At 42.0% G+C, this 12,783-nt stretch overlaps 1 protein-coding gene across 1 annotated transcript in view; it reads right to left on the bottom strand.

Annotated features, from left to right (window-relative positions):
- LOC120043887 (rab effector Noc2-like) overlaps positions 1 to 9,745 on the bottom strand; it is a 39,351-nt gene extending 29,606 nt beyond the window's left edge. Inside the window, exons 1-3 of the mRNA XM_038988491.1 lie at positions 9,669 to 9,745; positions 7,479 to 7,622; positions 7,189 to 7,318 (exon numbers count right to left, since the gene is read on the bottom strand). Coding sequence (XP_038844419.1) covers positions 7,189 to 7,318; positions 7,479 to 7,622; positions 9,669 to 9,745 — 351 coding nt within the window. The remainder of the gene's footprint in view (positions 1 to 7,188; positions 7,319 to 7,478; positions 7,623 to 9,668) is intronic.
- Between the last annotated feature and the right edge of the window lie 3,038 nt (positions 9,746 to 12,783).

Genomic DNA, 12,783 nt, shown 5'->3' on the forward strand with positions numbered 1-12,783 from the left:
CCAAATCGGCCCCAACACACTAGGAACTCCAGTAGACAGCTTCCTTCTGCCTTCTGAATGGCTGGCTGGCTGGAGTTTCACCATATTGCATCAATCTATCCAGTCCCCTCAGATCTACAGCAGTGGCTAGGGGGTAAGGACTAAGGGAATAAATGTTGAACTGAACATTAATCCAATCATCAGAAACATACACAAAAGTATGTGGACACCCCTTCAAATTAGTGGATTCGGCTATTTCAGCCACACCCGTTGCTGACAGGTGTACACCATTGAGCACACAGCCATGCAATCTCTATAGAAAAACATTGGCAGTAGAATGGCCTTACTGAAGAGCTCAGTGATTTTCAATATGGCACCGTCATAGGATGCTACCTTTCCGACAAGTCAGTTTGTCAAATTTCTGCCCTGCTAGAGCTGCCCGGGTCAACTGTAAATGCTGTTTTGTGAAGTGGAAACGTCTAGGAGAGACAACCCGGACGATGCTGGGCCAATTGTGCGCCCCCCCCATGGGTCTCCCGGTCGCGGCCGGCTGCGACAGACCCTGGACTCGAACCAGGATCTCTAGTGGTATAGCTAGCACGGTGATGCAGCGCCTTAGACCACCGCGCCACTCGGGAGGCTGAAGGGAAATCTTAACGCTACAGCATACAATGACATTCTCGATGATTCTGTGCTTCCAACTTTGTTGCAACAGTTTGGGGGAAAGCCCTTTCCTGTTTCAGCATGACAATGCCCCAGTGCACAAAGTGAGGTCCGTACAGAAATGGTTTGTCGAGATCGGTGTGGAAGAGCTTGACTGGCCTGCACAGAGCCCTGACCTCAACCCCATCGAAACCATTTGGATGAATTGGAACGCCAACTGCGAGCCAGGCCTAATCGCACAACATCAGTGCCCGACCTCACTAATAGTCTTGTGGCTGAATGGAAGCAAGTCCCTGTAGTAATGTTCCAACATGCAGTGGAAAGCCTTCCCAGAAGAGTGGAGGCTGTTACAGCAGCAAAAGGGGGACCAACTTCATATTAATGCCTGTGATTTTGGAATGAGATGTTAAATGAGCAGGTGTCCACATACTTTAGGCCACGTAGTGAGTTTGTATGCCCTTAACAACAAAATATGGAGCTCGTCACTGTCCACCTAGTGTAGTTGTCAACAAAGAGAGAGCTTGTTGGGATACAGCAGTCTAAAAGATATACAATTACATTGGGCGCCATTACGTTCTAAGGCACCTTAAAGGTAGACTGAGCGAAATGACTTGAGTATCACAGCAGATATTGAGATGAGCGAGATGCAAGACTTTGCTCTCACAGTTACACACAGTGTCTGAGCATGTACACAGGTTCGTGTCACGCTGTTACAGCATGGTAGTCACGGGACCAACACAGTGGAGAAGTTGAGCCTCGCGCTTCAACGCTCTTTGTTGGCGAAATTGGCACACTATGCTGTTTACTTTCCACATCTATGTCATATTGCTGAGTCTAACTCAAGAATCGGTTTGGAAACAGGGTTGATTATGATGTTCTAAAAGTCACAGGAAGGAAGCTTTAATCAAGCCTTATGTAATGCAGGAGAGAGCTTGGCTGAAGTGCCCATAATTCCCTTGCCTGAAGTAGCTTAGTGTTTTTAGCCAGCGAGAGAGAACGAGAGAGGGACAGAGAGGGAGAGAGAGACAGAGGGAGAAAGGTAGAATAATTTCTGGGTCTCTGTAGATCAAACATTTTCACTCAACTGCTACCAGCTTAAATAAACAGTGACACATCTGACCCAATAGTCTCTCGTAATAGAATGTTACGAAATAGAAACGCTATATTATGCCAAAAAGCATGTTCTGGGTTCCAGGATTATTGCCTCAAAGACACCTGACTATAGCCATCTCATCTGTACTCTAGATATAGTGTAGTCTGATGGATGTGTAGATCTGTCAATTTTCACATCCAGAGCACGTCTTCTTCTGAAGACTAGTGTCACCTAGCGACCAATAAGTCTGTCTGCCTTCCAATTACATACTAACAAATCTGGGCTATTTGTGTTTGGACTTTGGACTAGGGGCATTTATTGACGAGACCTAAAAAAGTCAACAAGTATTAGATATGCAAACATATGAATTAGATTAAATGTGACAGAAATATGCAGCACTACTGTGGGGAACTCACATTTGTTTAATTGACTAAGCAGCTTTCTTAAACGGTTTTTAAAATATCATTATGATTGCTCATACCCAAATAATGTTGTTGACCCGTCCTTTACTTGTAGTTGTGGCCAAAGCATAAATGACAAAACCCACTCAGTAAAAAAAAATCTCAAACTTGTTTTTGAAACAAACCATTAAAAACAAATGCTTGAAATTTGCTTGGAGAATGACATCATCCTTCTTGGCCGGGACCGGCCCATCTGGATTGGTCGAGCAGCTTTTTCAAAAACAAAAATATAAATTATCCGGTGGGGAGAAGGAGACTAGCGGAGACACAGGCTCAGGAGGGCACACAAACTGCTAGCAAGCCAAGCAATCCACAGGTAGTGTTAGCAAAAAGGACAAAGCCTATACAACAACTACCTCGCCAGTCACTTATATTTCAAATCATGTGGTTTATAAGTTGGCCTGCTGGCTGTTTGGAAGCAGCAAGCTAGCATGCTAACGTTCGCTATCAAGGCCAACTTAGCTAGCTGCTTAGCCAACACCAAAGCAAGCCAAAGTAGCAACCATCATATTTCGTTTTTTACATTTCAGTCATTTAGCAGACTTAGAGTTAAGTGCATTCATTTTAAGATTGCTAGGTGGGACAACCACCTCAGTCATAGTAGGCACATTTTTCAAAGTAGCTATTAGCAAAGTCAGTGCTATTTTAAATCCAGTGGTTTGTAGCTACAGTACAAGTTGGATGTCAAGAGGAAACCTAGTTAGCAGTTGTTGACTTATATAAAAAAAAAAGTTGTATTCTATCAGGAAACCGACATGTTTGACTTTCAGGAAAACATATTAGTCAAGCTCAGGCACTTCATCCATTTTTGGATGCATTTTCCAATTTGTAAAGTGCATAATACTAGGGTGGAAATTGTGAGGCAAAATTAGCCATAGCGCTGTGAGTGAGCAAGACTGAGATAGCATAATGGTAAACACTTGAACAGGATTTAAATTCTCTTTTTACATTTTCTCTATAATTTAGCCAAACAGGGTGGACATTTATGAGTGGAACATACAGACTAACAACATGAAACATGGGCAAATAAATAAATATAAACACACCGTTTTATCTATCTTTGCACCATAGTTTTCCCACTAAAGAAATTATGACAGTTCCTGAATGTGGTGTCATTGTAGGAAGGGGATTGTTATCTTAAATTGAGAATTACAACTAAACAGGGTGGAAAGTGATATCAGGGACACACATCTTAAATAAAATAAATACAATAATCAAAACTTTGATGAAAGTGACTAACTAAGACTATAAAAGAATGAAGATTTTAGACATTGTATAATTTTATGGCTTATATTTCTGAAAGTTGAGAAATAACACCTGGGGACATGGCAAAAACACCTACACGCACAGGCAACATTTTACACTAAATAAGAAATTATATTTCCTGTGGACAGAAATAGGAATGACCCAGCTAGATAGCTTAGCTCCTAGCAATCACAACTTGCTAGCTAGTAGCTAGCTCAACGAAAATATCAGGCATGGTGACAAAGCGATGGACATTAACAGCTCACGCTTGTAAAATAATCGGTCTGCATTTATTGCTGTTACAGTAAAGTGCCTTAGTAGTTCCATCATGTGTTTCCAAATCCTTAATCCATCCATACTATTTGACTAGACAATAGCCTTCGGTTTTGGTAAAAAAAAAAAAATTAAAGGCAAGCCTGCTAGGCAGTGCGTGCAGCCCTGCCCCACGTGGAGTTAGTAGCTAATTTGAATATCCGAGTGTATGCACGTCTCATTGGCAGAGCAAATTAGCTTTTCTTGACCAGTATAAGGCCCAACAACTCTGTTGTTTTCACTCAGGCCAAGCAGGGGAACAAAGAAAAGCTGCTTTTAACATCGTTAATTATCATTTGTTAGGAAGGACATCTATTAAATTCATATTGTAATTACTTTTTTGTAAATATTTAATACAAATCTGGAACACTGGATATATACTTTAATATGAGAATTTGCCAGAAAAACTTAAGTCTAAAATCACAGTGTGTATCAATCTCGTTGTGACGTAAAGTGTGTGTGGTGTTATACTGAGACAGATGCCACCACACTCACACCTGCAGTGAACTGAGGGTCTTACACATCATAGCAGTGTGTGTGTGTCCACTTAATTCCCTGGATAGCCCTGCATTTGCTCTATGACAGCCTTACACAGTCCAACCTGTCATCATAGAGTATCACTCAGCAGCATAATTCAGTTTGGGACAAGACACTTAATATAATCAATGCCTCCACACCTGTCTATCCCAGTTTGGATGGTGAAGATGAGGACCACATGTCCATCTCCTAGGAGAGACTGCAAACACAGACTGCTCTTTGCCTGTCTTTTAGAGCTGTGCTGCCCTCTCCTGGGCCTTACATTTACTACTTGGCTTTTCTTTCCTACACACTTCAAACTGACCTCTAAACATGTGCTTTAATGATACATAAAACAGTCTAGTGTAGACCAGGAGATTGTATAAGGTCATGAGTATACTATTTTGAACTTATCATGAGTGATTAACATTCCATTGAGAACCAAGCATTTTGCAACGGCAACAAATCTAGAGCAGTTTTCATTTTTTTACAACTATATCAGGGAAATTAGTAGGGGAATTAGTATATCCAGAACTGTATGCCACGTTTGAATTGAAACAGTATGCTATTTTATATGGATTATCATAATCACTCCTGCTTTCATGCTTAGGTAAGTGATTTAGAGATTCACATCTGAGGTCTCTGCTGCAACCCTATGGTGAAAAGTGATTACTGCAAGCTGGCTATCCAGTTAAGCCCATGATTTGGAAAAGTGAATTGAATTGCTATTCACTACAATGTTTACATCTTATAGTCTTTTGCCTTGCTTGGCAAGAGTTATTATGTTATAGACATGAAAGAGCTCTTGTAAGTATCTGTTTGAGATGATAATCCACATAAGCACTATTGAATAGCTAAGGACCCTGGGACTAAACACCTCCCTCTGCAACTGGACCCTGGACTTCCTGACGGGCCTTCCCCAGGTGGTAAGGGTAGGTAACAACACATCCACCACGCTGATCCTCAACACAGGGGCCCCTCAGGGGTGCGTGCTCAGTCCCCTCCTGTACCCTCCTGTACTCCCTGTTCACTCATGACTGCTCACTCATGACTGCACGGCCAGGCACAACTCCAACACCATCATTAAATTTGCCGATGACAACGACGAGACAGCCTTTAGGGAGGAGGTCAGAGACCTAGCCATGTGGTGGCAGGACAACAACCTCTCCCTCAACGTGATCAAGACAAAGGAGATGATTGTGGACTACAGGAAAAAGAGGACAGATCCCGCCCCCATTCTCATAGACGGGGCTGCAGTGGAGCAGGTTGCGATCTTCAAGTTCCTTGGTGTTCACATCACCAACAAACTAACATGGTCCAAGCACACCAAGACAGTCGTGAAGAGGGCACGACAAAACCTATTCCCCCTCAGGAGACTGAAAATATTTGGCATGGGTCCTCAGATTCTCAAAAGGTTCTACAGCTGCACCATCGAGAGCATCCTGACTGGTTGCATCACTGCCTGGTATGGCAACTGCTCGGACACCGAATGCAAGTCACTACAGAGGGTAGTGCGAACAGCCCAGTACATCACTGGGGCCAAGCTTCCTGCCATCCAGGACCTCTACACCAGGCGGTGTCAGAGGAAGGCCCTAAAAATTGTCAAAGACTCCAGCCACCCTAGTCATAGACTGTCCTCTCTGCTACCGCACGGCAAGCGGTACCGGAGCACCAAGTCTAGGTCCAGGAGGCTTCTAAACAGCTTCTATCCCCAAGCCATAAGACTCCAGAACATCTAGTCAAATGGCTACCCATACTATTTGCAGTGCCCCCCATCCCCTCTTTATACCACTGCAACTCTGTTGTCATCTATGCATAGTCACTTTAATAACTCTACCTACATGTACATACCACCTCAAATAACCAGTGCCCCCACACGTTGACTCTGTATTGGTACACCCCTGTATATAGTCTCGCTGTTGTTATTTTACTGCTGCTCTTTAAATTACTTGTTACTTTTATCTCTTATTTTTATCTGTACTTTTTGAAACGGCATTGTTGGTTAGGGGCTCGTAAGTAAGCATTTCACTGTAAGGTGTACACCTGTTGTATTCGGCGCATGTGACTAATAACATTTTATTTGAACAGCAGAATGAACCCACTCTTATATGGTTAATACTGTCTAATGCAATTTATTACCTTTCCTCTCAGAGACCAACAGAATGCATTTCCCCTTTGTATTTCTTCCCTTCTGATCTCATTACGTCCCAGTGCCACTCTAGCGCAGAGGAGTTGGAGAAAACACTGGGAAAGGTTATGACCAGTATAGATAAAGCTACTGGTCATAAGAGAAGGTCAGTGGGCTTCGAGGTCAATATGTCAAACAAACAATATCTGTAGGGAAATACTGCAATTGTAATGGTTCACTGTTATAAAGACTAGTGAATGCATCTAATTTTCAAGCTTCTAGTTGAATCAGGATTTGGGAAACTTTGGTCTACTTTTCATTCTTCCCCATTTTAGAGTATTTCAATAAACTGACATTGGCCAGATATCTCCCGTACCAGAGCGAGGCAATATAGACAAAAAGTTATTTCACGATAAATTGACCCATTGTGCTCGATAACTAGAAATACAACATTTATTTTATTTTGATGCAGTTACTTTCCAATAGCGGAAATGGTCTAGACTAACATTTTCCAGTGCCATCAAGAAGTAAGACAAGAAAGCTATTTCATTTAACATGTTCAGGGAATTCATGATTGATATTTTGATGTGCAACATGTCAAAATAAAATCCAGAATAAATCAGATTTCTTTATGTTCTTTAGAGATTAATTTGCTTGCATCTTTTTTGTGCATATTGGCCTAGGCTATACGCTACATAATTCACCACCAGAGGAATTGGGAACAACCTTTCAGGACTGTTTGGGCCTCTGCTATGGTACAAGAGTAGAGTAGGCTGTGTGGTGACCTTTACCTTGCAGCAGTCCTGACAGAAGATGGAGGGATTTCCCAGGAGGCCCAGGACCTCCCCACACAGCAGGCACTGGGACAGGCCGTTCCCCAGCGCACTCTTCTTCATGTTGTCCAGACGCTCCACCAGCCTCCTGAGACACACAGTTACAGAATGGACACAGAGGCTAAAGTTGGCTATGTGCTGCCACTGATGGCTCATGGATTGACAGTCCAGATAAACTAACAGAAAGTCATGGTTTTATTACCAACGGTGTGTATATGTGTGTGTGTGTGTATGTGCGTGCGTCCTACCCGATGCGGAGCTGTTCAATCTGCTCAAGTTGCTCAGCCCTGCGGATGACACTAAGGATGATCTCCACCTCCTGCTGCTCCAGCATCTGGCTCTTCCTCTGTCGGTCTGTACGGAAGGTGTGCACCGACCAGCCAGTCTGCAGCCTGGGATACAAACAAACAAGTTTCTTCACGATGTCGATCAATTCAATTCTGTTGTGTCATTCATTACATGTGGCAGTGCAGGCCAAAATGAAACCTGTGTGATGTGACTAACAGAAGAGCTATGGTTATGCATGTATGCACACCTTACAAAAAATATATACAGTTGAAGTCGTAACTTTACATACACTTAGGTTGGAGTCAATAAAACTAATTTTTCAACCACTCCACAAATTGATTGTTAACAAACTATAGTCTTGGCAAGTCGGTTAGGACATCTACTTTGTGCATGACACAAGTCATTTTTCCAATAATTTTTTTAAAGACAGATTATTTCACTTACAATTAATTGTATCACAATTCCAATGGGTCAGAAGTTTACATACAGTAAGTTGACTGTGCCTTTTAACAGCTTGGAAAATTCCAGAAAATTATGTCATGGCTTTAGAAGCTTCTGATAGGCTAATTGACATCATTTGAGTCAATTGAAGGTGTACCTGTGGATGTATTTCAAGGACTACCTTCAAACTCAGTGCCCCTTTGCTTGACATCATGGGAAAATCAAAAGAAATCAACCAAGACCTCAGAAAAAACAATTGTAGACCTCCACAAGTCTGGTTCATCCTTGGGAGCAATTTCCAAACGCTTGATGGTACCACGTTCATCTGTACAAACAATAATAAGCAAATATAAACACCATGGGACCACACAGCCGTCATACCGCTCAGGAAAGAGACACGTTTAGTCTTCTAGAGATGAACGTACTTTGGGGCAAAAAGTCCCAGAACAACAGCAAAGGACCTTGTGAAGATGCTGGAAGAAAAAGGTACAAAAGTATCTATATCCACAGTAAGGAGTCCTATATCGACAAAACCTGAAAGGCCACTCAGCAAGGAGGAAGCCACTGCTCCAAAACTGCCATAAAAAAGCCAGACTACGGTTTGCAACTGCACATGGGGACAAAGATCGTACTTTTTGGATAAATGTCCTCTGGTCTGATGAAACAAAAATAGAGCTGTTTGGCCATAATGACCATCGTTATGTTTGGAGGAAAAAGGGGCAGGTTTGCAAGCTGAAGAACACCATCCCAACCGTGAAGCACGGGGGTGGCAGCATCATGTTGTGGGTGTGCTTTGCTGCAGGAGGGACTGGTGCACTTCCCAAAATAGATGGCATCATGAGGTATATTGAAGCAACATCTCAAGACATCGGTCAGGAAGTTAAAGCTTAGTCACAGATGGGTCTTCCAAATGGACAATGACCCCAAGCATACTTCCAAAGTTGTGGCAAAATGAAAAAGCGTGTGCGAGCAAGGAGGCCTACAAACCTGACTCAGTTACACCAGCTCTGTCAGGAGGAATGAGCCAACATTCACCCAACTTATTGTGGGAAGCTTGTGGAAGGCTACCCAAAACATTTGACCCAAGTTAAACAATTTAAAGACAATGCTACCAAATACCAATTGAGTGCATGTAGACTTCTGACCCACTGGGAATGTGATGAAAGAAATAAAAGCTGAAATTAATCCTTCTCTCTACTATTATTCTGACATTTCACATTCTTAAAATAAAGTGGTGATCCTGACTGACCAAAGACAGGACATTTTTACTCTGATTAAATGTCAGGAATTGTGAAAAACTGAGTTTAAATGTATTTGGCTAAGGTGTATATAAACTTCAGACTTCAACTGCATATACTGCAAGCAAAAACATCCCCTTTTTTGACTACACTGCGGACAAACAAACAAACAAACCAACCCACATGTGCAAAATGTTGTACCAAATACATAAATATACATTGCAGTGTAAGATCAAATGGTCACAATGGTTTTGTCAAACAACGGAACTGCCATGCTATCAAAAACAAGTTTCAACAAACCAAAAGAACAACACACACACACACTCAGTGCGAAAACAAAAACAATACAATGTGATGAGAATACTGACGGGCACAGGAAACCTTTACACAACCAAAACAACTTTCCCAGGTGACATTGCAAAACACTTTCACCTGTTTAGTGAGACGGTAGAGATTTGAGTGCATACTCACTTGGCTCGAAGGGCCAGCTGCCGGTCATTGGGACAGACCCACTGATCATTCCCTGTCCCAAACATGGCCTCTGTCATCTTGAGGGCTGATGACAAGGTCTGCAAAAACACAACCAGACACTCAGTCCTCGAAAATGAAAGGCTACATCCTGTCTGGGAAAATCAAATCAAAGAGATTTTGACCCACCACTGTATAACCCCTATAATTCAAGTTAATTGGGTATACTGTGGCTTTTATACATGTCCACAAATATGTTTCTTCTTTGAATTTGATATTAGACAACTTTTTGAGTGCTAGTGTTAGCAGAACAACAATGGCCAGTAAATGGGTAGCTTTAGACGGGTTAGCTGACAACGTCACAAAAACGATGTGCGCGCCTCGAAAGGGGAAGAAGGCTGTGTGTTATGCTTCTGGATGGTCAGATAGCTAGCAACAATGACAAGAAACTGCCATGTGGTGAATCGTAAGTGGCTCTTTTCAGCTCCTTGTTCTTAATACCATGTCTTGTTTTGAGGTGTTTGGACTGATGTCACGTCTAAGCTAATATGGCAAAAAATTAGCTAGCTTGTTAGCTAACCAACAACTGTAAAGATGTATTTGAGAGACAAGTGCTCATTGTGCAACTTTATTTATGTTTTCAATAAACATTGGAGTCAAAATATAGTTTACATGTTATCAACAATCTAAGTCAACCCCGTCTCTTTTGCCCCGTAGTTGCGCATGCGTCAGGTTTTGTTGCTGAACAACCAACCCATCTATAGTCCCTGGTGAAACGCATTAATTATGATCATTTCAAATGGAAAAGGATGAATGAAGCATTTCAAAAGAGAGCCCTTTTGCTTCCAGACAAACGGATGACACATTATTGTTGGGAGCGTATAGATGTGTGTATCTTAGCGGGCAACGCAGAGGCAGAGCAGAGGCAGCTATTTATTACAGGCCCAAATAATGAATCACCCAGTTCTCTGGTCTGTGGGCACACATGCAATCAAACATTACAGCGGATTACTGTTACCAGACTATCAACTATGAATTATAAGCACTGTGGAAAACATCCAACTACTTCCCTCATAGGAGAGGACATGTAACTGCACAAGTAAGTACTTATGAATTATGTCAATATTCATGTCACAGTGTTCCTAATTTCTAATTGTTGTTGGGACACACCAAGGGTCTGTGTGCCCCACTCTCATTGGGGAGTTGTATGTTGGAGGTGCTCAAGGAGGGGTTTATTTAATCATGCATTCTTTCATTCTCCTCCCGTCCCCTCGCTCTCCCATACTAACACACACTTCGATGCAGAGCCCTTGGTGTAAGGGTAACGCTTCCCTGCTCAAACCACGTGGGACTACACCTCTCCCCACCGTAGACCGGGGTTCAATCCCTGCACCAACCTTTCAAGATAATTTTCCAATTGCCTGTATCCCATGCTGTCATTTAAAATTGATCTCAAATAGAACATAATTTACCTGTATTTTATATACTATATATTTTCACACTATGAGGTTGGAATAATACTTTGAAATTTAGAAAATGATAATGCACTTTTAGTGTAAGAGCTATTTGAAAAGGCCACTTGAGGCCACTTGAAACTTCAGCTTGTTTGGCTGGGTGGAGTTTTTGGACCGCCTGGTGACATCAGTTTGCTCTCGTCTCTGCCAATAATAGCTTCCTGGATGGCAGGAAGCTTGGCCCCAGTGATGTACTGGGCCATACGCACTACCCTACACTCCATACCCTCTGTAGTGCCTTGCGGTCGGAGGCCGAGCAGTTGCCATACCAGGCAGTGATGCAACCAGTCAGGATGCTCTCGATGGTGCAGCTGTCATACCCTACACATGTTGCACAACAATATAAGTCAGTAAGTCATCATTTTTGTCAAAGTATGATATATTTGGTTTTGAATTGACAAATCCGAACTGCCCACTTTGGTGCAAATCCATGGGTATGTGCAAATCCGTGTGAATACGGTGTCTTTTCCTATGATATGACTATGTTTAGTTTGAGAGAAAAAAATATTAATCAATTTTGAATTCGGGCTGTAATATCAAAATGTGAAATAAGTCAAGGGGTATGAATACTTTTTGAAGGCACAGGGAGACAATCTGACTGTATGTACAGTACCAGTCAGAAGTTTAGACACACCTACATATTCCATCACAACATCAAAACTGTGATTTGTTTAAAAGTGTTAAACAAATCAAAATATATTTTATATTCTTCAAAGTAGCCACCCTTTTGCCTTGATGACTTGACTCTGTGAAGCATTTATTTGGGCTGCAATCTGAGGTGCAGTTAACACAGGAATGGAAGACCCAGAGTTACCTCTGCTGCAGAGGATAAGATCATTAGAGTTAACAGCCTCAGAAATTGCAGCCCAAATAAAATGCTTCACAGAGTAACAGACACATCTCAACATCAACTGTTCAGAGGAGACTGCATGAATCAGGCCTTCATGGTCAAATTGCTGCAAAGAAACCACTACTAAAAGGACACAGATAAGAAGAAGAGACTTGCTTGGGCCAAGAATCACAAGCAATGAGAGTCCAAATTTGAGATTTTTGGTTCCAACCGCTGTGTCTTTGTGAGATGCAGAGTAGGTGAACGGATGAACTCTGCATTTGTGGTTCCCACCGTGAAGCATGGAGGAGGTGGTGTGATGGTGTGGGGGTGTTTTGATTTAATTAGAATGTATTATCTTATTTAAACTTTATTACTGGATCTTCATCTTATTCTTTATATTGTTCTGTGGCAGAATCATGGCTGCAATTTATGGAAGATGCCAAAACTTGAGATAACAATAGATAGCTAAGTAAAAGATAGGCCAGTGGTTTCCATCTGTGGAAAGTTTTACCTAAATCAATGCTTATGTCAAATCCAGCTCCAGAACCAGCTGGCTAATATTTTGATTGCGGTTTAGTAAATAAAACAAATAAAAAAACAGCAACAGCAGATAACATTAGCTTGCTTGATAAGGTTACCAAGATAGCTAGCTAGCTAGATAAGGTTAGCAAAATAGCTAGCTACACCGAAATACACCGACAGCTGTCGGTGCCCCATTTGTTTAAGTAGCCTTCGCCATTCTTCGGAGGTGGAAACTAATTGTAAAATTACG

The sequence above is a fragment of the Salvelinus namaycush genome, chromosome 3 (assembly GCF_016432855.1).
Source record: "Salvelinus namaycush isolate Seneca chromosome 3, SaNama_1.0, whole genome shotgun sequence".
Lineage (NCBI taxonomy): Eukaryota > Metazoa > Chordata > Actinopteri > Salmoniformes > Salmonidae > Salvelinus > Salvelinus namaycush.